The sequence below is a fragment of the Canis lupus genome, chromosome 1, assembly GCF_003254725.2.
Source record: "Canis lupus dingo isolate Sandy chromosome 1, ASM325472v2, whole genome shotgun sequence".
In the NCBI taxonomy this organism is placed as follows: Eukaryota; Metazoa; Chordata; class Mammalia; order Carnivora; family Canidae; genus Canis; species Canis lupus.
In genome coordinates, this window is record NC_064243.1 from 34,063,578 (window position 1) to 34,087,124 (window position 23,547).

Sequence of the window (23,547 nt, forward strand, 5' to 3'; positions counted from 1 at the left end):
TTCTGGACTTTCACCATTCACCTGCTTATCAAATCATTGTTTTAAAGATAGCCCAAAGTCATCTTCTGTGATGTGTTCTATGACATCATCATGTATCAATAGGAATCATTGCCTTGGAGCCTCTACTTCATGCTGTCCTGATACCTAGAGCACTGGACAAATTAGAAGACCATAGTATTAGACTGGACTTTCTTATGGATATTATCTTTAAATAGAAATCTTCTCTGACTTGAGAACACCTGTTAGTTTCTTTTAACACCCTCGCTTCCTACCTTCCCTAGCATCCAGCACATTCCCTAGCACTTAAATACTTGAAAAAATAAGTGAATGAGATTTGATGGAAATATTTTGGAAAAGTTAATGATCACAAATATGGACAACAAAAAGTGAAGTTATTCTAATGTTACATGATTATAACTATTGATTAAGCATATTAATAGAGATCAAGAGAAAACTTTGACATTTTCCTTATGCACACTCAGGAGGCTAATGTGAGAGAAGCAAGTATTCCTCAGTCTCTAAGAGGCTGATTCCAACTGAAGCCAGAATCCTGATGTAATAAAGAAGCAGGCATCCCTGCTTCTATGAGAAACTACCCATATGTAATGTGTCCACCACATACACAACTACAGAGAACTCATAGAGGTGGCGAAATACGAATCATTGCTGTCTTCACTATCATGAACAGTTTCTGAGCCTCTGTGAGAAAGTGCTTGCTTATTAACAAATGGCATTTCTTTTTTTTTTAAATAAAGATTTTATTTATTTACCCACAAGAGACACAGAGAGACAGAGAGAGAGAGGCAGAGGGAGAAGTAGGCTCCATGCAGGGAGCCTGACATAGGACTCGATCCCAGGTCTCCAGGATCACCCCGCGGGCTGAAGGCAGCACTAAACCTCTGAGCCACCCGGGCTGCCCAACAAATGGCATTTCTTGAGGCTTGGGAGAGTCTACATGCTTCCTGTCACAAAAAATGTCTCCGCGAGGAGGTAGCTTGACGAATGGTAGGTTAGATGTAACAGGGAAGCTTTGTGAGGGCCGGCTGGACTCATCTCTGTCCTAGGAGCCTGCAGAATCCCAGAAAACTCTCTTGCAGACCTAAACATATAATTTATGCTACTTAATTTAGGTTCTATAATTTATTGTTTTTCTGCAGGTATGCCTATGAGGAAAAGTTTATAGCAATTGAAAATATTAAGGCCACATCCTGATAATGTTAAGACTCAGAATGTAGTTGGGAAAGTTCTTTAAATGTTCAACTGGTGACTGTAATACCAGTTCCCAATAGTCTGCTATAACTTGCTATTCCTCAGTCCAGGAATAATACAATTTTGTTGTCATTAATATATTGCTTTTATTTGGATATTTTTAAAATTGTGGAATCTGAGTTATTTATGTCATGACACTTGCCCAGAAAGTTTTCCAACAACAGATGGGATGATTTGAGGGTGAAGGCATGTGTGAGAGACATGTGATGCTGGTTCATGGGTCTCCTTTTGCCATTCCCCCAGCAAACTTCCAGGCAGAAGATGCTTTCAGAACAGGTGGAAATTTTTCCATAAAATATGCTTGCAACTCAATGACAACAGGATTGATGTATTATAGGCTTTCCTTTTTGGAAAAAGATCATACTACATTTTGAATTTTTCAAGATCATCATTGTATGTAGTGTTTATTTTTTGAATAAACCTTTATTTTACTAATTTTAGCTACTAATGATTTATGTTAGAATAATGATATATGTTTCATGATGATACTCCCATAAGTATGACTTTGATTTGGATAATTTTTATATCCGAAATGTACTTAAATGCTTATTTTTCCTAATTTCTAAATGTTTACCAATTCTGAACATAAAACAACTAGTATCTTAGTATTACATGAAATAAATACCTGAGTACCAACATTGTCATTTTGCTCCCTCTTTCACTTCTAACTTCAAAGAATAGATTAACATTTCCATGTCGGTTCTTACTTCCACATAGGTTTATGTCCTGCTGATGAGGATCCCAAAGGCTATCATTGGCCACTCATCCCACCTTCTGTATACAACCTTCCCTGTCCAGGAAAGCAGGGCTTTTATGCTTCACGGACATGGTAATGCTTTTAATTGAATCTTGCCAGTAAAGCTCCACATTATCTACCTTCCTGGGTTACACAGGCTGCACAGTAGTTCCCACCAATTGTATATTGATTGGAAAGTCTGTGAATACTTAAATCATAGACTTCATGGAGGGTAAAAGATAAGGCAGGTAGGGTACCAAGAAAACCCTTTTCACTCCAAGCACCATGCTATTTTAGCCTTCAACAAAGAAAGAGGAAGAAGTCTGGAAACCACAGGGTGGGTCTAGAGCAGAGCACTTTGTATAAGGATGAACGAACTAACTTACAGCTTTGTAACATGCATCGGAAATTCCAAAACTTTTGAACAATTTGGAGTGGTTATTGTTGGAATGAGAAGAGGCAGAAAAAGAGGGAATACATACAGAATCCATGTTAGGGCAGACTGCTAATGGAGACTGTCAGGGTGTAGATTTTCCATGTGTTTACCTCAGAGACAGGTTGATTGCAGAGGATTCACTGATTAGCAAGTGAGACCCAGCTCTTCACTCTCTACCTCACCCCCTGTTAGAGTTTTCTCATGGGGGTGGTGAGATCAGAAATGGAAACTGCCAGAACTTTGCACATTCTGCTGTGTTTGACATATGGTAGGGAGTAAAGAGGGGAGAGTTACTGATCGTAGTTTGAAACAAGGCTCTACCTCTTCCTAGCTGTGAGACTTTGGAATATTCTTTGATTTCTCGAAGTCTTTTTTCCTCACCTTTGAAGTGTGTATTGTGATCTGCTTTACAGTTATATGAGATTAAAATCAGATTTTATCAAAGTTCTTAAAGAGGTATTTGATCCATGTTACTGAACACTTTAACCTTAGTAACCTGATGTATCCTAGCTTAGAACACATGCTATTGCTGGTATAATATTATGTTTCTAGGATGCATGGCACCTGATTTTTTTCCTATAAGAATTCTTAGTGGGAGTTTTATTTCAATATATTACAATTTTATTTTCAAAAGAAATTTACCTAGATATCAAGGCAAATTCTCAAACATATTAACTAATTTTGTCAGTTATACTGTCATTTATGCCAAATATTTGAAATACCTTGTTTTGTTCTGTAGTTATCGTGACCCTGCCAACACATCTTTGGCCTTACTGGGGGCCTCCTGATATCTCCAACTGTTCAAGTAAGTGAGCGAGCAATTTTTCTTCAGTTCTCATAGGCAAAGTGAAATGACTTCATAGTTTTCATCCTCTTGAGATATATTCTTCTGCCATACGATAGCCATTGTAATATTAAAAGCTAAGCAAGTGATTGTTTTACATAAGGTAGAAAATTCTTTTTTTCCCAATTCTAACTTTCTTGTATATTCTGTTGGAAATTAAAAACAGACAATTTTAGAGAAGACGTAATATATAAATAAATATGTATAAATTAATATTAATATTATGTTATTTATTCATTTGAGAGAGAGAGAGAACAGGAGCCAGGAAGAGGGGCAGAGGAAGAAGCAGATACCCCCTGCTAAGCAGGGAGCCAGCCATGGGGCTCGATCCTAGAACCCAGGGATCATGACCTGAGCCGAAGGCAAATGCTTAACCGACTGAGTCACCCAGGCGCCCCTAGTTGTGTATTATTTTTAAAAAGCAGATATACACTTATTTTTTGTGATTCTGGGGACATTTCTCTTAGAACTATATATGATTATTGGTCACTCCAAAGTTGGGACTATGAAGTGGAAATATTATAGTATGTTTTGGATTCCTGAACTATTCAAAATTTTGTGTGTTCTTTTTTTTGTCTTTTTTTTTTTTTTTTTTTTTAGGGGAAGTAAATGAAGTGGCCAACCAGATTTTAAATTTAACTGGTGATGGGCAAACCTTAAATTCAGCCAATATCACCAGCATTGTAGAGCAGGTGAAAAGGATTGTGAATAAAGAAGAAAATATTGATATAATGCTTGGTTCAACTTTAATGACTATATTTTCCAATATCTTAACCAGTCCGGACAGTGACTTGCTTGAGTCTTCTTCTGAGTGAGTATTTTTTTTTCTTCTGGGGAGTAAAATTTATTTGGATACATGTTATGTAATTTCTATTATCTGAACGCATGGTGGGCAGCTTTCATCATTTAAATATCCAGAAGATCTCTGAATATTTCCCAATATCATTCACAAAGTGAACTTCAAAGTTGTCTATTTTCTTTCTTGAGAAAAATAATTTACAAAATGATTAGGATTGTTCATCTGGCAAGATACGTAAATAGCCCCAGAAAAACATAATCAGTATGTCATTTCTCATCTGAAAAAATGTTAATTGGAATTAATTCACAAGATAAGCTACTATATATATTAGCATAGGATACTTTGCTGGCAGAGGAGACACTTAGCAAACGTTCAGCTCACATCTTTTAGGCACAACTTTGTCACTGTAAGTTCTGTCCTATGGACTGTGACAAAGATATGCCACAGCTGTGTGATCCTTATACTTCAGGAATGAAAATGTCCAGGGTAGGTGAAATGTACCTGTTTTTACACAATTAGTTTGCATCCAGTTATTTCATTTAATATGTTAATATTTCTTCTGTTTCCTTCCTATCCACCAAATTTCTTCAATAAAAATTTTATATTTGTTAAAATGTGTTTTTTAACTTACCTTATCTACATAATAATTACAAACTTTTTTCATAGTGTCTTAGAGTTAAAATAAATGCTTTGCCTCATTATTTTCCTTCTCACTCAGTTATAAAATAAGGAAAGAGAGGTTAAGAGGTAAAAAACGATATTTGTTTAGAGTGATTTAATTGTTGATTTTCCTTAAAGCATAATATTTCTCTTGAGGATGCATTTATCACTATCATTCTGTGTTTTAACTGATACTGCGGTTTGGGGTAATTTTGTTGGTATTCATGTTAAGGTCACAAAATATAAAGGCAATTTTACCTGATCTGTATTTTGTCCTGCAAGTCACATGTTTATAAGTACATAAAACATGTTAATTAACAATGGTATTGTTATTTCTTTAGAGCTTTAAAAACAATTGATGAATTGGCCTTCAAGATAGACCTAAATACCACATCACGTGTGAATATTACAACTCGGAATTTGGCCCTTGGAGTATCATCCCTGTCCCCAGGGACAAATGAAATCTCAAATTTTAGCATTGGTCTTCCAAGCAATAATGAATCCTATTTTCAGGTAATGAGCCAGTGGTTTCTTTAGTTTTAAGAAATAAAAGAGATTAGAGAAATAAAAACTATCTGATCGCTTGCCAGTTACTACTTCAAGATCTTGGTCCACTGGTTGCAGGCAGGTAGGTCAGAACACTGGCTAAGGTTAATAGTAGTAGTAACCACAGGTATATAGATGCTGAGAGGAGGTATTCTTTTAGAGCCTGGGTGATGGGGTGGTCCGCTTACCCTCTACAAGGGGTGATAGTGGAACTAAGTGTTAAACCATCGGTGGGAACTACCCCATTGACAGTGGTGGGAGGAGATCAGTTCAATCAGAAGAAAGGGCTTAAATAAAATGTTTTTTAAAAGGGGGGGAGGAGCACCTGGGAGGCTCAGTGGTTGAGCTTATGCCTTCTGCTCGTGACCCCAGGATCCTTCAGGTCGTGACCCCAGGATCTGGGATCGAGTCCACATCGGGCTCCCCACAGAGACCCTACTTCTCCCTTGGCCTGTGTCTCTGCTTCTCTGTCTGTGTCTCTCATGCATAAGTAAATAATTTTTTTTTTTTAAAGAAAGGGCTTTATTAAGGACCCAGGTGGGAAGAAGAAGTGTCATGTATTCAACCGTGCCAGTGGTTTTCAAATTGCATGATAACACCTGGAGGACATGTCAAAACAGATTGCGGGGTACCATCCCAAGAGATTCTAATTTAGTAGGTCCTAGGTGGATCTCCAACGTTTGCACTTGGAACAAGCTCCCAGACATTGCCAATTCTGCTAGTCTTTGAATGGCACTCTGAGAACCAGTGGCATGAAGCTGGGGAATGGTAGGCAGTGATAAGGCTGGACAGGTTCATGGAGAGCCTCTCTGATCTGTGGAAGTGACCCTTCAGCAAAGATTTTTCAAGTTCCTACTGTATGTTAGTGCTAACCATGGGGGCAAATTAAATGATCACAACACCATCCTAGGTGTGGGAGAGCACACGAAGGCATGTACTACTTCTCCACTGTGGCGATAAACCAAGATAAAATATTTTAAAATCTGGTTGAAAGGAAGAACATTTCTCTGCTTGAGAGTAGGGGCTCTTGTGGAAATTTCTGTTTCACATTCAAGAGTGAAAATTTGGTCATGAGCCTCAGTCTCATTCCAAGTCCACTTGCAGGAAGACACTTTTTAGCCTCCTTGGTAGGTTCTGGAAAAGTGATATCCAAGAGTATTCATAAAGCCTCAGTTGTTTCCTCTGTGCAGAGATGCTCATTCTCAGCATCAGACTAATTAACTCTAGTCTTTTTTTCCCCTGCTTTGTAGTTTTCTGTCACTAGGTGTTTTGAGAAAAGCTCAAAATCTATTAATTGTAAATCTACATCTTATACTTGAAAATGTTAACTGATTAGTCTGTTTCTCAATTTGCCTTCATTAAAATCCATGTGTCTTCCATGTTTTTCCATGTTTGCAAAACTCAGACGAGATACAGGCTTTTGTGTGTAGGGATTCATTCAGGAGGGCAGTGACTCCAGTAGGGGTAAATAAAGTGAAGCCCTGGCCCTAGCTGAGTAGTTGTTCTCCTGCCTTGTTCAGTATGTGGAGTAGTTATCATTGCAATTTGTCTTTACTTGACCAGTGTATCTCTTTGTGTGTGACAGATGGATTTTGAAAGTGGACAAATGGATCCATTGGCTTCTGTAATTTTGCCTCCAAACTTACTTGAGAATTTAAATCAAGAAGATTCTGTGTTAGTTAAAAGAGCACAGTTTACTTTCTTCAATAAAACTGGACTCTTCCAGGTATGGGTTCATTAAATTATTTTTCAATTGCAAATTGAGTTTCCTTGCTCAAAAAATAAAAATAACAGTTTGGATTCCTTGAAAATATATCAGGAGGCATAGAGAAATTAAACTACTGGATCTTCAAATATGAAAAATTGTAACAATTATTTAAGAATTTTATTTCAGGTAATTATATGCATATTACAGGATGTGCTCATGTAGGTTTTTAAAATAAATATTAGATTAAGACTTACATGGTACAATTAGGAATGGAATTTGTGGAGAAGTAACTATCTATTATTCCTTTTGTTAAATATTTTATGCTCTCCAGCAATTTAGACCTTCAGAGTCAAAGAAATTGTGTGCCAAAGGAAAGGTATGGTTTTTGTTTCTGTTTTTTTTTTTTTTTTAATTCAGCAGGAAGCACTGTTTACATAATGAACAGCATTCTTGGCTTTAATCAGTTTTCCCATTAATATTTCAAATGACCTTTGGCCTTCACACATCCCCAGAGTGGGGTGGCATTGTGCTAAGCACATATTGTCATTTTTATTGGCATCATTTTTAGATATTAGAAAGTCCACTGCCAGCAAATACTGGTGACCTCTGATTGCCTTTGAAAGTGCAACCCAATTCAGAGAGTTTCACTGAGCCCTTTTTAAAAAATAAAAGTTATCTATTAAATTAAATACACCAGTATATATTAAACAATGCCATCTGTATAAGAGAAAATAGCCAAGTCTCAAGGCCAATAGAATTGTTTCTAATTCATTTACAGAAGCATGGCAAAGAAATACTATGAAATCATTTACAATAATTGTAAAATGTTAAAGTTTTTTTCAGCATATGTTTTAGAAACAAGCTACATAAAATCTTTATGTAAATTAAGAACGTAATTGCTAAGTAGTCTGAAGGATTTAGTAGCTATAAACAGGTAAAACGACATTTATTAAAATTATCTGAGGCTTACAGCGCCACCTTTAAAAGCAAAACAGAAATGCAGTATGTATCACAAAAATGTGACTGGTGATAGAGGAGGCTTTGTTCAGAGAAGTTGAGCCCAGCAGGGAGGGGGTGGGAGAAGGGTTAGAACTATAAGAATCTGACATTGTTTCATCTTGAGTCTGTCTTCTGCGCACTACCTTTCCCTTCTCCCTCAGCATCTCCCAGTCACCATATTATTATTAGGAAACATATGTTTGGTTTTTAAAGTAAATTAATAGCAGAATCAAAAGATTTTAAGGGTTCTATGGTAAACTCCTAACTTAGTGAATAAGATATGAGTATTTTTTTAAAAAAAAGACAGGGTATCCATAAGCCATTACCAACTTTGTTGAGCATGATCACAAAAGTAATGAAAAACTATATTCTGAATGCTGAGATTTATTTGGCATGTAAGAAATCCTATGATTATTCCCAAATAACTGATTATAAGCTTCAATAGAGAAGTGCAGGTAGTTTGACAAGAAAAGCACAAGGGAGGAAGAAGTAAGAGATGGTCTTGCTGAGAGACATACTGTTGGCCCTAGTCATTTTTTGAGCTCGGGATTCACTGATTTGATTTCCTGACAACCTTGTCTCTGAAGGGGAAGCTACGAGGGTGGCAAGTATACAATCACAGAAGGTAGAAGTTCTGGTTGGGGGTGCCTGGGTGGGGCAGTTGGTTAAGTATCTGACTCTTGATTTTTGGCTCAGGTCACCATCTCAGGGTCATGATCTCAGAGTCATGAGATTGAGCCCCTCCTCAGATCTGAACTCAGCATGGAGTCTGCATAAGACTCTCTCCTTTACCCTCTCCTTCTGTGCAATCCCCCCTCCCCGCAGCCATCATGCTCATGCTCTCTCTCTCTCTTTCTCAAATAAATAAATCTTAAAAATAATTTTTAAAAAAGCTGTAGTTCTGGATGGGACCTTCATCTAGTAGAATTACATTTAGTTGTAAGTTACTAAACACATCAGGCTGTTGGCATGGATATTAAATTTTTTTTTAATTTTCACACTGTATTTCTTTATGTTTTTCTAACAGCAAACAACTTCATCTGTTTTCTAGGGCAGGGAAATGATCTAATTGTTTTGTGGCTTTTTATGAGTATATTATTTCTGGGTTCACATTGTTTCAGATGTTAACTGGCTGACATCAGCCCATAGCAATCAAGAGTAGGTATTATGAACACTGCCTTGCAGCATTGGCTCATAATGTTCCCTCAATGTATTTATTATAATAAGGGAAATAGCAAAGCTCTTTCAGGAAAGCCGGCAATTTGATTTTATAAACAGGATGTTTTATAATTGAAAATCTTAAATGTAAAAAGTGCTGACAGTTTGCGTGTTTGGGAACTCCCAAATCAAATAAAAGGATACTTCTGATGAATAATCCACTTTTTTTTCTTTAAAAGGATGTAGAAACCAAGAAAGGCACCTTAGTGAGTTATGTGATGGCATGCAGTATTGGAAACATTACTATTCAGGATCTGAAGGATCCTGTTCGAATTAAAATCAAACACACAAGAAGCCAGGTAAGAAAATGCTACAGAGAACAATGGAAAAGAGGCAAACTATTTCAGAGAAGTATGAGGCCTTTTTGTTCCCTGACACAGTAAGAATTTTATTTTACTGGCACTTTTTTTGAGGGGAGCAATTTTCCAAAAAGGGGAGAACAGTTAATCAGGTCGGTACTGTAGTATCATGTTAAATATTGGCAAGTGGGGAGACTTGTCCATCTAGGGTTCAGTCATGAGAAGAATGAGAGTGAGGAGGACAACCTCTTTTGAAGGAACAACATATTGCTTTGAGAAATCAGATGCAGTTGCACAATCCTGCCGTTAAAAGTTTGTGGGTTTTTTTTTTTTTTTCAAGTCAGAAATTCCTGCTACTGGGAAAGCAGAAGGGAAATAGGCCAGGATGGACTTCTTTTTTTGAGAGGTTAGCAGTTATCTAAAATCTTGGCACATGTTGCTTTTTTGTTGCTTCATTGCCCTTGCTATCGTCTGTTTATTTGATAAAATTATACAGGGCTTCTCATGGTCCCAGGTAAGGCCAGGCACAGGCTTTCCCCTCCTTGACGGAGGGCCCACTTGTGATTCTCCCATTTATTAGGCAGTCAGGAAGGCAGGCAGGAAGGAAGCTGGCTGATAAGAAATGAGGCTTGGAAGTTAAGTCATCTAAGAACTAGCCTTGATTTGTCACCGAGCCCTTTGAGACTTCCTTGTTCTACCCTTTGGCTTCCTTTGTTTCAACTCCTTAATGCATGAAGAATTTTTTTTTATTGTGGTAAAATATATAATATAATACTATTTTAACCATTTTTAAGTGTACAGTTCTGTGACATTTTAGTACATTTATGTTATTCTGCACACATTTTGCCATTCATCTCTGGAACTGCTTCATAGTCCCCAGCTGAAACTATGTACCATTATAGAGCAGCTCCCCATTTCCCCTCCTCGGGACCCCACAACCACCATTTTACTCTCCATCTCTATGAATGTAATATTTGAGGCACCTGATGTAATTGACATCGTATAGTATTTGTCCTTTTGTGACCTGCTTATTTCATTTGACATCATCTCTTCAAGGTTCATCCATGTTCTAGCATGTACCAGAATTTCTTTCCTTTTTAAGGCTAGATAATATGTATGCATAATACATATGTATGTATGTATATCTCCCACATTTTTTTATCCATTCATCCATCAATTAGTACTTTGATTGCTTCCACCTTTTGGCTGTTGTGAGTAATGTTGCTGTGAACATGGATGTGCAAATATCTGTCTGAAGCCCTACTTTCAATTCGGGGCACATACTAAGACATAAAGGATAAATTTGAAGATGAAGTGAAATTACAATATAAAGAGCTTTGATAAATGCTAAGAATATCATGTTATGGTGGTACAAAAATAGTAACCTTTAGGTAAATGGGAAGCACATTTCCTCATGAGGTTTTATGGTTGGTTTCCACTTGAAGTCTCTGTGAGAGGAGATCCTTCTGGACTGCCTGCCATTCTTAGGTTGTATCAGCATGACTAATACTGGTCTATTTCTTTGTGAAAACCTTAGCATTTTGACTCTTTTCCCATATTCAGATCCTAAGATTTTTCACTTATTTTAAACACAATTTCACATGTTTATTCTTATGTTAATATAGGCAGTGCTTCATCCCATCTGTGCCTTCTGGGATCTGAACAAAAACGGTAAGTTTTAAAATATTGGCTGTCTTAAGAACAACTGAATTTTAAACATTGTTAGACACCCCCGTTTCCTTTCATTCCACCCCAGCCAGAGTGAGTCACAGTGTAAGTGTGATGACAACTGAACTGCAAAGTTTAGTTTAGGTAGCAGAGGAAGTGAACCTAATTTCTGCAACTTTTTACTCATTGCAAGAAGAAATAAGTAAACTTGATTTTTTTTATACCAAACAACCTCTTTGATTTCAGATACAGTTGTGCATTTGTGTTGTTACTTTTAGATGAACATCAGTATATACTTACTTGATCTTATTCATTTAAGGACACTTCTGAGATTATTTGATTGTGCATGAGGCACACAATTTAGCATCCAACTTCCAGATCTCAGATTATGGGGAAAGCATATTAAAGGACTATAAATATAGAGGTGGTTATAATACATATATTTTACTTGAAAGAAATGAACTGCTTCCAAAATGACATTGAACAATTAAGAGAAAATGGCAAAATTAAGGAATAAGTCATTAAGTATAAGGTATGCAGAACTCTTTGATGTGAAGGATGATCTATGAAACCTCCTACCTCTGCCTCCTGAGGGTCACCTTCCGTTGGGGATCCCCAGGGATATTATCATGGCTAAATCAAACCAGCACCGGTACAGTCTGCTTCTTGGTAGAAATGAATTCTGTGGGTGTCCAACCTCTGTTTTTGATATACCTTATCACAGCTAGTAAATTTTTTGTTGTTTGGTTTCTAGTTGCACAATTTTGACAAAGTGGATTTACTGGATACATAATTAAAAATGATATCACATTGCAGTGTTAAAATAATCTTTAAACCTATAAGTTGCTCATATTCCACATCCTACCATAAAAATTAGATAAAATGCATTCAAGGCATTTATAATAAGCTGCCACTGTGCATCATCGCTGTGTACTGAATAGCATGTTACAAGAAGGCAGACCTCTGTTTGTTCTCATGTCTTTATAAAAATAGAGGCTAACCTAAGGGAAAAAAATGCATTGATCTTCAGAGACTTCATTGGTATGTAATATATTTGAAAGGGGATACTCTTTTCATGGTAGTTTATTTTGTAATACATTAAAAGTTAAACTTGAATCAAACTTTTACAGGACCCCTGAGACACTTCAGTAGAATGCAGTTGAAAACCACTGACTAGATAATCTCTCGTTGCCAATCCAGTACTAACATTCTGTGATTCTGGGAATCTAAAAATTTTTTTTTGGAGGGGGCGGGAATCTAAATTATTCTAAGTATTGGCAGTTTTAAGTATTCTTAAAAGTATCTGTTTTACTGATAAACTGTAAGGCAGAAAAGACTAAGACGTATTTTCCTAAAGAAGATATCATCCATTATAGAAAAGGAACTGGCCTGCTGTTATTTTCACACTGTTTGTGGACTTCCTCTTACAGAAGGTTCTGGATTTTGGAACACGTCAGGATGTGTGGCACACAGAGATTCAGATGAGAGCGAGACGGTCTGCTTATGTAACCACCTCACACACTTTGGAGTTCTGATGGTAGGGGAGGAATTTCTAAACTCATTTTGAAATGATATAATTTGGGAAGGCATACTTCTTTTTGTAAGTCAGCCTTTTTAGACTGTGTTTTGGGAATTATTTCCTGATAATTGATATCTATATCTTGAATCTTTCTAACTAGCAGAGATCACATATATAAAATTTATAACAGGAATTATAAAAAAGAACCTTAGTTTTTTTTTCTCCAGTAGTATTAATAGCAATGATAAGTAATCCTGGAAACAAGAAAATCACCATGATATTCTTGAAAAGTTAAAGAGGAAGAAAATGTTGGATTTAACTAACATGGAGGGGAACTGTGAAAAGTCTGATAAAATGTTCTTGCATTATCACTCTTTAGATTGAATGTGACTTTATAGCAGATACTGCGCTAGGTGATCCAGCTGTCACCCAAAATGATGCACCACCGCCCTTGGCCTGTTAGAACAGACTAGGGTCTAAGACAGCATGAAGTCTTCAGGCCTGAAAGAGAAGTGATGGGTGTGACATGGGTCTCTTACCACTAGGCCTTCATATTAATCCTTTCTTTCCTTCTACCTTCCTTTCTTGCTTCCTTCTTTTCCTTCCTTCCCATGGCCCTAGTTTTATCTCATTATCCAGCCTATCCAACAGTTCTAGACAAAAATTAGATCACATAGACGTGGTTTTTTTTTTCCATCCCACCAAATTTTCAAAAGCCATGCTCTATGCAACTTGTTTGAATTCATCCACAGACTTATACCTCTATCTTATATCTAATACACTGATGTTTTTGCAGATACTTTTCTGGTGTGCAGTGCATCTTCCAGCTTGTAACATAGCTGTTGTTTCTGATATTTGGTATAGTTCCCAGGGATTAAACCACATTTGTTTTCCAATGATGATGGCAGTAATGTATGCTGAGAGAGTAAAGCCTTTTGAACATGGATTGCAGATACCATGGTTATGTTTATCCTCTCCCTTAGATCTTACCCCTACTTCCTGTAGTACTAAGCAGGAGCAGTAGGGGCTGTGGCATATGGCATTAGGCTCATGAACCCACTTGGCCATTGTCAATATGGGCATCCCATAAGTAATTTTCCTGACAGTCTACTGCATCATGCTCTGAGGGATAAAAAACTTGTCATTGAAAAAGGAAACAATCATAGCAAATAACTTTTTAACTTTCCCAAAATATAAATATTTTTCTTTCTGCCAGAGCATGAAAATGAACAATTAAACTGTGTTTTCCCTAAGAAAAACAAACAAACAAACAAAAAAGAAAAACAAAAACCTCTCAATTTTTAAAAAAGATTTTATTTATTTATTTGAGAGAGAGAGAGAGAGCGAGCGCTAGGGAAAGGGCAAACAGAAAGGGAGAGAGAATCTCAAGCAGACTCCACATTGAGGGCAGAGCATGATGCCAGGCTCTCTCTCCTGACCCTGCAATCATGACCTGAGCCAAAATTGAGTCGGATGCTTAACTGAGCCACCCAGGTGCCCCAAAATACTTTCAGTTTTAAATTTCATGTTCTCCTTTTTCCAAAAGTGACAGCAGACATTTTTTTTAAAAGCATTTACTTTGTATCTTTATTCATTTAGGTATATAAACTTTAGCTTAATTCATTTAACTATTTGAATTGTGTACATGTGAACACATGTATATGTATGCATGTGCACGTGTGTGTTTGAGCAGGATTATGTACTTTGTAGGTCTAAGATTAAATAAATAGGTAACAGTTAAGTATAGTTCCGTATACAGCAGTGGTTTACATGTAACCACAGTTTGGCTTCCCATTACTTTGGTTACTTTCTTCATACATTGTTTGAATTTTATTATGAATTTGTTACTGTGTATTTCTCTGTTGTCATTTTATTAAATAATTAGTTTTACATATATATGAACATATGCATTTTTTTAGTTCTATTCTTTCCATCTTGGTGCTCTTATTTTCTTTCTTTCTTTCTTTCTTTCTTTCTTTCTTTCTTTCTTGGTGCTCTTATAAGATTATATAGTACTAAGAGAAAAACTTTCCAGAATTTATTCTTCCTAGAGATGTCCCATTCCTCTTGGCTTTTCAAGACCACCAAGACTTTGTTAAGAGTTTTCATGCTTTACAAACTCTTTATTCACTTGTCACTTGTAAGATATTCCCAGAGTCTACATTGCCCTGTGGCACTTTTACCATATGAGAAGTTAAAAAATGCACCCCAGCCCCATAATTATATCTTCTAATCTACAAATGTATGAAGGATTTAATGTTCCCTGTTAACATTTCTTTATAGTAAAACTGATTTTAATACTTTTAACATTAGTACATTTTCATGTTGGCTAGATCAGAGGAATAAATATTTTCATATTCTTTGTTCTCTAAAAGTACAAAACAGCATGAGAGTTGTGTTTGAATGTGTAATAATAAACAACATTATTTTATTTAATTTACACTTTAAATTGTGATTTTAATTGTGGATTGCAAGTCTACCCCCTTGCTTAGATGGGAGCCATAGGTTTTGCAAGAGGTAATGACAAGTCACTTGTAGATTCCTCAAGACTTTCTCTGCTCCATGAAATCCTGGAGTAACCAAAATGTTGGTCAAGGTAACCCATCTGTGAGTCCACTGGCGCTGACTTGAACCCCATCCCCAAGAAGGCTCCATTTTTGAACATCTGCATAATGGAGGTATCTTTTCTCCTCCAACCAGGATTGAGTAGATAGTCTTAGCTCAAGATTTATCCCTAACCCAATTCCCTACTTAAGAAGAAAAAAAAAGACTTTGCAATTTTTTTCTCCTTTTGCAAGTCTGCTTCTGCACAGTGAAATTAATACTTCATGTTAATATTCTAGAAAGTGTTTACTTCTTTCTATCCTACAACCTCTAACACTTTAAATGGTGCTCTTTCAGGTCTACAGAGGTTAAAATTTAAGGAAAAAAGTAACAAAAAACAGCTATGATCTAAAACTTTGTAGTAGCTTCATATTTATTTAAAAAAAATAAATAAAGGCCACTCAACCTAATACATGCCAAGCTTTGAAATGACCATGGTTAAGATCCTTTGTACTACACTCAGAGGTCCCAGTCTCTGGCTGAGCCCTTCCTATTGGACATAGAAGCCAAAGTTTGCCTGAAGGCTCACATTGACCATGGTGGCCTCCATTTGTACTTGTGTCCCTAGCCCTGCAAATGTTAGGAATGGGCCTGATAATTTATTCTGCAAGGCAGTGACCTCCTCCCCAATTTCTGATGGGAGACCGACCCAGTGGTTTTGTTCCTCAGGCTATCCTGGTGTGCAAATAATTTAGATTACAAGGTAATGATAGAAAGCAACCTGCAACTCTCTCAGTAATGCTACACTTTTGCTTCATAGAATGATCTGCAAGAGCACAAAAAAATGAAATGCACTGTTGTTTTTAGCCCTAAGATGGAGCTAAGACTGTAAGTGCTAGCAATGAACTTTCTAATAAAATACCATTCCCATGAAAAGAGAGATTCTTAACAGCTACTTCCCATGTTTTATGCAGGACCTTCAAGGAACTGCCTCACAGATAGATGCAAGAAACACCAAAGTTCTCACCTTCATCACCTATATTGGGTGTGGGATATCTGCTATCTTTTCAGCAGCAACTCTCCTGACGTATGTTGCCTTTGAGTAAGTATTTTTTTATCTGTCAAAATCCAGTGCTAACTGTCCCAAAATGTGAATAAGAAAATTGCCTTTGCTTTTAAAAATACTTATATGCTTTTTGAATCATGTAGAGTAGTTCAACTTTAATATTTAGGTTTCTCATAACATATATCATACAATATAAATTTTGCAGTATAGAATCTTCATTTATAATTATTGTATTTCTATGGATAAAATGCATTTAAACCTGTAAGAGATGATTAACATATATATACAAATTGTACAAAGTGCTTTTTACATGGTAAGAGATGAAAACTTTTGTTTCACAGATCTTATAAAATTAGTCCTGAAATAGAAACCTTTTTTTAAAAAAAATATTTTTTATTTATTCATTTGAGAGAGGGAGAGAGAGCAAGAACACGAGCAGGGAGGAAAATCCGATGGAAAGGGAGAAACAGACTCCTTGCTGAGCAAGGAGCTCAACTGGGTTTGGTCCCAGGACCCAGGTATTATGACCTAAGCTGAAAGCAGATGCTCCACTCACTGAGCCAGCCAGACTACCTCCCCAACAGTACCTTAAAAAAAAAAAAAAAAGAATCCTTACCTCATTAAGAAAATTTAAGGGAAATTGTTTTATTATAACAAAAATATCATTTTTATAACTAGCATTTTTCCTGGATTAAAAAAGATCTGTTGGGATCCCTGGGTGGCGCAGCGGTTTGGCGCCTGCCTTTGGCCCAGGGCGCGATCCTGGAGACCCGGCATTGAATCCCACGTTGGGCTCCCGGTGCATGGAGCCTGCTTCTCCCTCTGCCTATGTCTCTGCCTCTCTCTCTATGTGACTATCATAAATAAATAAAAATTTAAAAAAAAAATCTGTTAAAAAAAAAAATCTGTTGAAGCTAACTGGAAATTAGGTAAACAATTGCAGTTTTGAAATGAAATTAACATTAAAAAAAACTATAATTTGCCAAATACTCATAAATATCTTTAAATATTTCTACATAAAAACAAATCTCCTCCTCGTGAAGTCATGTCACAATGATGCTACCTAATCCACTACAGAGCTTTACAGAAGACAGGAATTTACTGCCTGTGCTTAAGAGATTAATTTACAGTATTCCTTCTCATCTTTTTCCCCCCTTTTCAGAAAATTGCGAAGGGACTATCCTTCTAAAATCTTGATGAACTTGAGTACAGCCCTGCTGTTCCTGAATCTCCTCTTCCTCTTGGATGGCTGGATCACCTCGTTTCATGTGGATGGCCTTTGCACGGCAGTTGCTGTCTTGCTCCATTTCTTCCTTCTTGCAACCTTTACCTGGATGGGTCTAGAAGCCATTCACATGTATATTGCCCTGGTTAAAGTATTTAACACTTACATTCGCAGATACATCCTGAAATTCTGCATCATTGGCTGGGGTAAGCCTCCTAAAAAGTGTTGGTTTCACGGAAACCACCAGTTTCATAGGAAAATCCTATTTTGGAAGCTTAGCATTGCTAAAAGAAACTTCAAAATTGTGAACGATGTGGATTTGATGTACACATCCCAAGGCAGGGGCTTCCTTGGTATGGTATTTTTTAAAATTATTAAGCTGTCCTTACTAAACTCAGGAGTAAAGGAAAAAGCCTTAGCCTCCTGAGTCACCACAGACTTATTTCCTGTGATCAGAGCCAGCCCACCCAAGTCTGAAGAAGCAGCTGGCAGACAGTGGTGCCTTTCCATTATGTTTCAAAATATAAAGGCCAGCTCAGACTCCTAGCTATCCTCACCCCCTAAATACATGCCCATGTCTTGGAAGCAGTGAGAGAATGTTATTTTTGTGTGTGCATCCAGAATACTGACAAAATTCTTGCCTTGAACTTCTCAACGTGATTCCTCAGCCAGACATGGATGCTACCATTAGCCTGTTTGGAATCTTCTAAATGGGCTTCTTTTTTATCTAGCTTCATATTGGAGCAAACCTTTAGAGGGTTTGTGTGTGTGTGTGTGTGTGTGTGTGTGTTTGTTTTGGTTTTGCAGGTGGCAATATAAATGTATGGGATATTTCCAAGGTATTTGATGCTAAAAGTGTCTTTCAGGGAATTAGAGTGGTGTGGTTTTCTCCAGTGAAATATGTATGAAAATACTTGATTCTCTTGAGAGAAAAGAGGAGACTATAAAAATTTTATAGCCCCATGGTTTCTTCCCCACTGTTTCTAAAGAGTTTTCTTTACATAGAAAGGGGCAAAATAAGCTGCAGATCCTTTATTGCCCGAACTCTGGCAGAATGACAGCTGTCATTAATGAAGCACATTTGCTTCTGGATTCAGAATAAATGAGGTTCTGGTTCTCTAATGAGTAAGAGTAAGAAAACACAATATTTAAAGATTTTATTTATTTATGAGAGACACAGAGAGAGAGAGAGAGAGAGAGAGGCAGAGACACAGGCAGAGGGAGAAGCAGGCTCCATGCAGGGAGCCCAACATGGGACTTGATCCCAGGATTCCAGGATCACGCCCTGGGCCAAAGGCGGGCACTATACCACTGAGCCACACAGTGATCCCACACAATATTTAAATATCTGTATTTAAGAGTGAGTTTTAATTGTTGCCATTTAGACTTGGATGTTTCACACCAAAGAGGGGACTGCATTGTTCCTTTTAACCAAGTTTCCAGTTCTAAAACAATTGGATTCTGTGATATAGAGGGTTTTCTTTCTCTCCTTTTTTTCCTCTTGCCATTATCAGTCTTATAAAGCAGTTCCAGATGCTCAGAACAGTTGCTTATGTCACGGTCTTTCTGTAACAGGTCTGCCTGCCCTGGTTGTGTCCATTGTTCTGGCAAGCAGAAACCAAAATGAGGTCTATGGAAAAGAAAGTTATGGAAAAGAACAAGGTGATGAATTGTAAGTAATAAAACTTGTTGGAAATTTATTTGTGATGAGTACATATCCTTTGCTTCCTGGGGTGTAGTGCAAGTTCCCAGGCCAGTAGGGAGCCTCTTAGTTTGGAAGGTTGAAAATGTGTCTGTGTGCCTTTGCTGACATCTCTGCTGCTCCATAACTGTATTGGGCTGGGTACCCTGCCTGCTAGAGCTGCTTCCCCACATTCACCTGCACTCTGTCACCTGGGGGACTGCAGAGGTAGTCTGGTATATGGTCTTCCAGGCTCAGAAGACCCGTCCTGTGAGGGCATTCTGTAATACTCCCCTTCTTTAAGCGCACACATGTTTCAAGAAAATTAAATCAGTATTTGTATTTGGTAAATTCCCTTCAGAATAATCAGTGGAATCAGTGTGGAATCATTGAGGCCTAGATTGGGATGTTGTTCACTTTTATCCAGCCCATAATAGGTACTCAATAAATATTTGTTGATTGAATGAATTATTGGATGCACACAGAGCTTACTCCTGAGATGAGACCCATGAGACCACATCTCTGCACATGTTTCGTGGATGGAGAACATTTTCATATCAAGGCAGTGTCTAATCTGTGCTCATTCCCTCATAGACTTCCATTCTCTTATAGTTCCAAAGCAGCACTCAAAATATCCCACAAGAACTAGTGGAAAATAGAGGAGCTAGGTCAGGAACTTCTGGATTCTAAGGGGACTTCCATATGTAAGGGGATATTAGTGCCAGAGACAAGCAGCATCTTTTAGGGGATTATTATAATAAGATACATTAAAAGTAGAAGTCAGTCCCAAATAAGGGAATTTTACAAGTATGTTAGTCAACTCTCACAGGGCTTTACACTCCATTGTAGTAAATTATCATGCCATCAACAATGTCATTTGTTGAGCATTTATTATATGCCAGGAATCACGTTATGTTCTGGGATCCAAAGATGTTCAAGACAGGTTTTGCCTTTGTGGCACTCATGATCTAGTGTGGAATACGTAACCCAGAATGAGAATTTCATGAGAATTTTAATATGAATTTAATTGCTTTAAACAATTTATCCAATTTTTGAGGTACCCAAGAACTCCCATAGTATTAATTAGGTACTGGGGCATCTGCAAATTGTAGTATATGTTGACTTTACTCATAGAACACTTTACACATGGTGCAGTTTTAAAATTACTTTATTTCCTGATTTATAAATATCATTCTGGATATCAGGTATCCAGATATACACTTCCTCATATCATAGAAGTGTTGTAATTGGTGTAAGCTTTTTAACTGTTCATGAGAAGTGTCACTATAGGAATATCACAGTTCTATAACAAGGTCTTGCCTCAACTGGGCCAATTATATTAACAGGAATTATTTTGCAGCAGTAATGGAATCCGTGATTATGTATGTCTTAAGTAGGAATTTACTCTTCTCACATGACAAGAGACATGAAAATAGACCGCAACTGGCATTGGTTTTATGGCTAAAAATGTCAGGACCAGCAACTCTGCAGCAGTCTTGGCCTTTATCTCAGATAGAAGGTGATCGCTGTAACTCCAGAGCTTGCATTCATGTTGGAGGCAGAAAGAACAAATAAGGATCTCTCCTAAAAAGCTCCTAGCAGATTTTGCTTCTGTATCGTTTTGTAGAGCAATGTCCACATGACTACCCCTTAAATGCAAAAGAGATTGAGAAAATGAATACTTAAATTTCCCATTCTCTGGAGTACAGTCGCATAAGAGAAAAGGGGTTAGACATGGTTTTGAGTGAGCCAACCCAGAGTGTCTTCACGCCAAGTCAGAATTCAAGAAGCCACCTTGGTTTTTTGTTGTTGTTGTTGACTTAAATAACTCGATATTAAGATGATGGTTATCCAAACCTAGCCAAAAAAAACCCTGTGTAAACATCAAAAAAGAAACTGAGGCCCAAGAAAATGAAGTGACTGTCTAAAGGTATTGAGAAAGGCCCAGCTGTGAAATCTGCAGAAGCCCAAACTAAACCAGGAGAAGTCTTAGGTAAACAGGACATGGTAATAAATCTCTTTTTCTTTCTTGTTTCTTCTTTAAGCTGTTGGATTCAGGATCCAGTCGTATTTTATGTGACCTGTGCTGGGTATTTTGGAGTTATGTTTTTCCTGAATGTTGCCATGTTCATCGTGGTAATGGTGCAAATCTGTGGGAGGAATGGCAAAAGAAGCAACCGGACCCTGCGTGAAGAGGTTTTAAGGAACTTGCGCAGTGTAGTCAGCCTGACATTTCTACTGGGCATGACATGGGGTTTTGCTTTCTTTGCCTGGGGACCCTTAAATGTCCCTTTTATGTACCTCTTCTCCATCTTCAACTCATTACAAGGTAAGATAAGTGGTACCTTTGTAATTTCTGCCTTCTAAATGTATCATGTTTGCAAACACCTCCATTTTGGGGTAGATGTCATGCGAAGTTTCTACATCATTGTTCCAAGTAATGAACATAGTTCCAGGTACAGGGTACTCATTAAAAGGATCTTGAATAGAAAGATGAGATAGAATGTCAGTTTGTTTTCAGTGATGTGTATCCCAAGCACTCAGAACAGTACCTGGCAGATAGTAGGTGCTCAATAAATCTCCGTTGTTTTATGACTAAATATGGGGCGGGGAGGTACCCAATGGGGAGTTTAAAGGGAGACACAGGCAACTTTTACCTTCTTCACAGTTTTCCTTACTATCCTATGTGCATGTAACATTCTTGGCCAGGAGAATTTTTAGAATCTATGCAGGAACAGAGCAATAGCCCTTGACTCCTTGGCCCCTTGGATTTCAAAATACATACTCTAGTTCAGAAATGCTCATTTTCTCATGAGATATGGCAGTTAGTTCAACAATTTAACAAACATTTGCCCAGTGGCCCACTTTGTACAAAAATTGAAGGCTTCCATTGAGGAGCTTCCTGTCCTGCCTCTGGTTCCATAACACATACCTGCTTCTGGTTCTAGACTCTATGGGTGAATTTCATGTTGAAACTTAAATAAATATGAATTACATCTTTCAAAAGCTGAACGACATTCTTTAAGATATTGGATATACCTTGGGTTATTGATAAAGCTCCCCAATGTTCAGAAGCACCATAAGGCCCCCCCAAAAAAGGAATGAAGTGACCAAACTTGGACTTTATTGAGGGGGGGGGGTACTCCAGGCTTCCTGAAGTTCCTGGTCATGCTGTTGTTAAGTGTGTAGGGAAAGGAGAGCTGGCTAAAGCTGAACTGGAGTGCATAGGGTGGTGGATGCAAGTTTACAGCATTCATCCAATGAGATGCCTGGGCAGTTGCCCCCCTTACAGGTATGTTCTAAGAGAAGTTGGTATTTACCTGCAGGGGAGTGTTTATTTTGTATCATACATACCTGTTTTGCTTTACCCCCTAGTTTTCCTTCCAGCTCCTGAGTGCCTGCAAAAAAAAAAAAATCTGTCATGAAGTAGGTGCTCAGTGATTGTTAAATGAGTAAATGGATTGCTGGATGAAGAAAGGGAGGAGCCTTGGAGATGGCCTAAATCCAACCTGAGTCTCTTCTGGCATAAATAGGCATTAATTAGTTCAGCAAATTTTATTCGGCTTCACTCTTCCATAACAGAGGAAATATGTGGGCTCATTATCTTTGGTAAATAGAATAATAAGCCTTAAGTACATCTCCAAAAGTCAGAAACTGGATAGGTAGCATATGAATGCAACTTCATATCTAGCTTTGTAAAGTGAGCATTCCTCTATGTAATCTCTTCTATAATATACAACATAAAAGTGCCTAGATAAATATTGACAAAAATGTCCATTAACATTAGAAATTCCATGGTTTTATATTTCAGGCCCATTAATCTGCCAGCCCAACCTTGTTTTTGCTTTTAGAATTTCCTGGCAGTTTCAGTAACCTTCAACAGCTACAGTTGTCTGTTCAGCTCTGTTTCCATTAATGAGAATTGGGATGTTTTATTTTTCCCAGCATAGGTCTCCTGTCAGAAGGGAAAAATGTTCTAAACCATCATCAAGTCACAGTTCTCCATAAATCGCTAACTTTTAAGACTAATGTTAAATTATATAAATTTAGAACAGATTTCTGCATATCCAGTGACATTAAAAACACTTCCTGAAAAGGAAATTTAAATTAAAACACAGTGATACAGAGCATATGAGTCCACCAACAATTGCTTACTGGCTGGGCTTGTATAAAAACTTGTCAGGATGCTATAGAAAGTCACTTAATGGTTTTTATTTAAGTCATTTTCTGAACCTTCCAAGAGCAGCTTGGCTGTTGTTGAAAGTATATGCTTTATTAAAAGATGCATGTAGGATCTAGACAGTCTAAAGAAACAATTCAGTGAACTCAG

General features: G+C 37.4%; 1 protein-coding gene across 1 annotated transcript in view; it reads left to right on the top strand.

Moving 5' to 3' along the window:
* The window catches only part of ADGRG6 (adhesion G protein-coupled receptor G6), a 137,233-nt gene that overhangs the window by 94,712 nt on the left and 18,974 nt on the right, over nt 1–23,547 (top strand). The window contains 13 exon segments of the mRNA XM_025422435.3: nt 1,987–2,098; nt 3,181–3,211; nt 3,213–3,246; nt 3,886–4,096; nt 5,086–5,257; nt 6,876–7,016; nt 9,395–9,514; nt 11,140–11,185; nt 12,613–12,719; nt 16,220–16,347; nt 17,474–17,742; nt 19,112–19,208; nt 21,263–21,546. Of these exon segments, the coding sequence (XP_025278220.3) occupies nt 1,987–2,098; nt 3,181–3,211; nt 3,213–3,246; nt 3,886–4,096; nt 5,086–5,257; nt 6,876–7,016; nt 9,395–9,514; nt 11,140–11,185; nt 12,613–12,719; nt 16,220–16,347; nt 17,474–17,742; nt 19,112–19,208; nt 21,263–21,546 (1,752 nt within the window).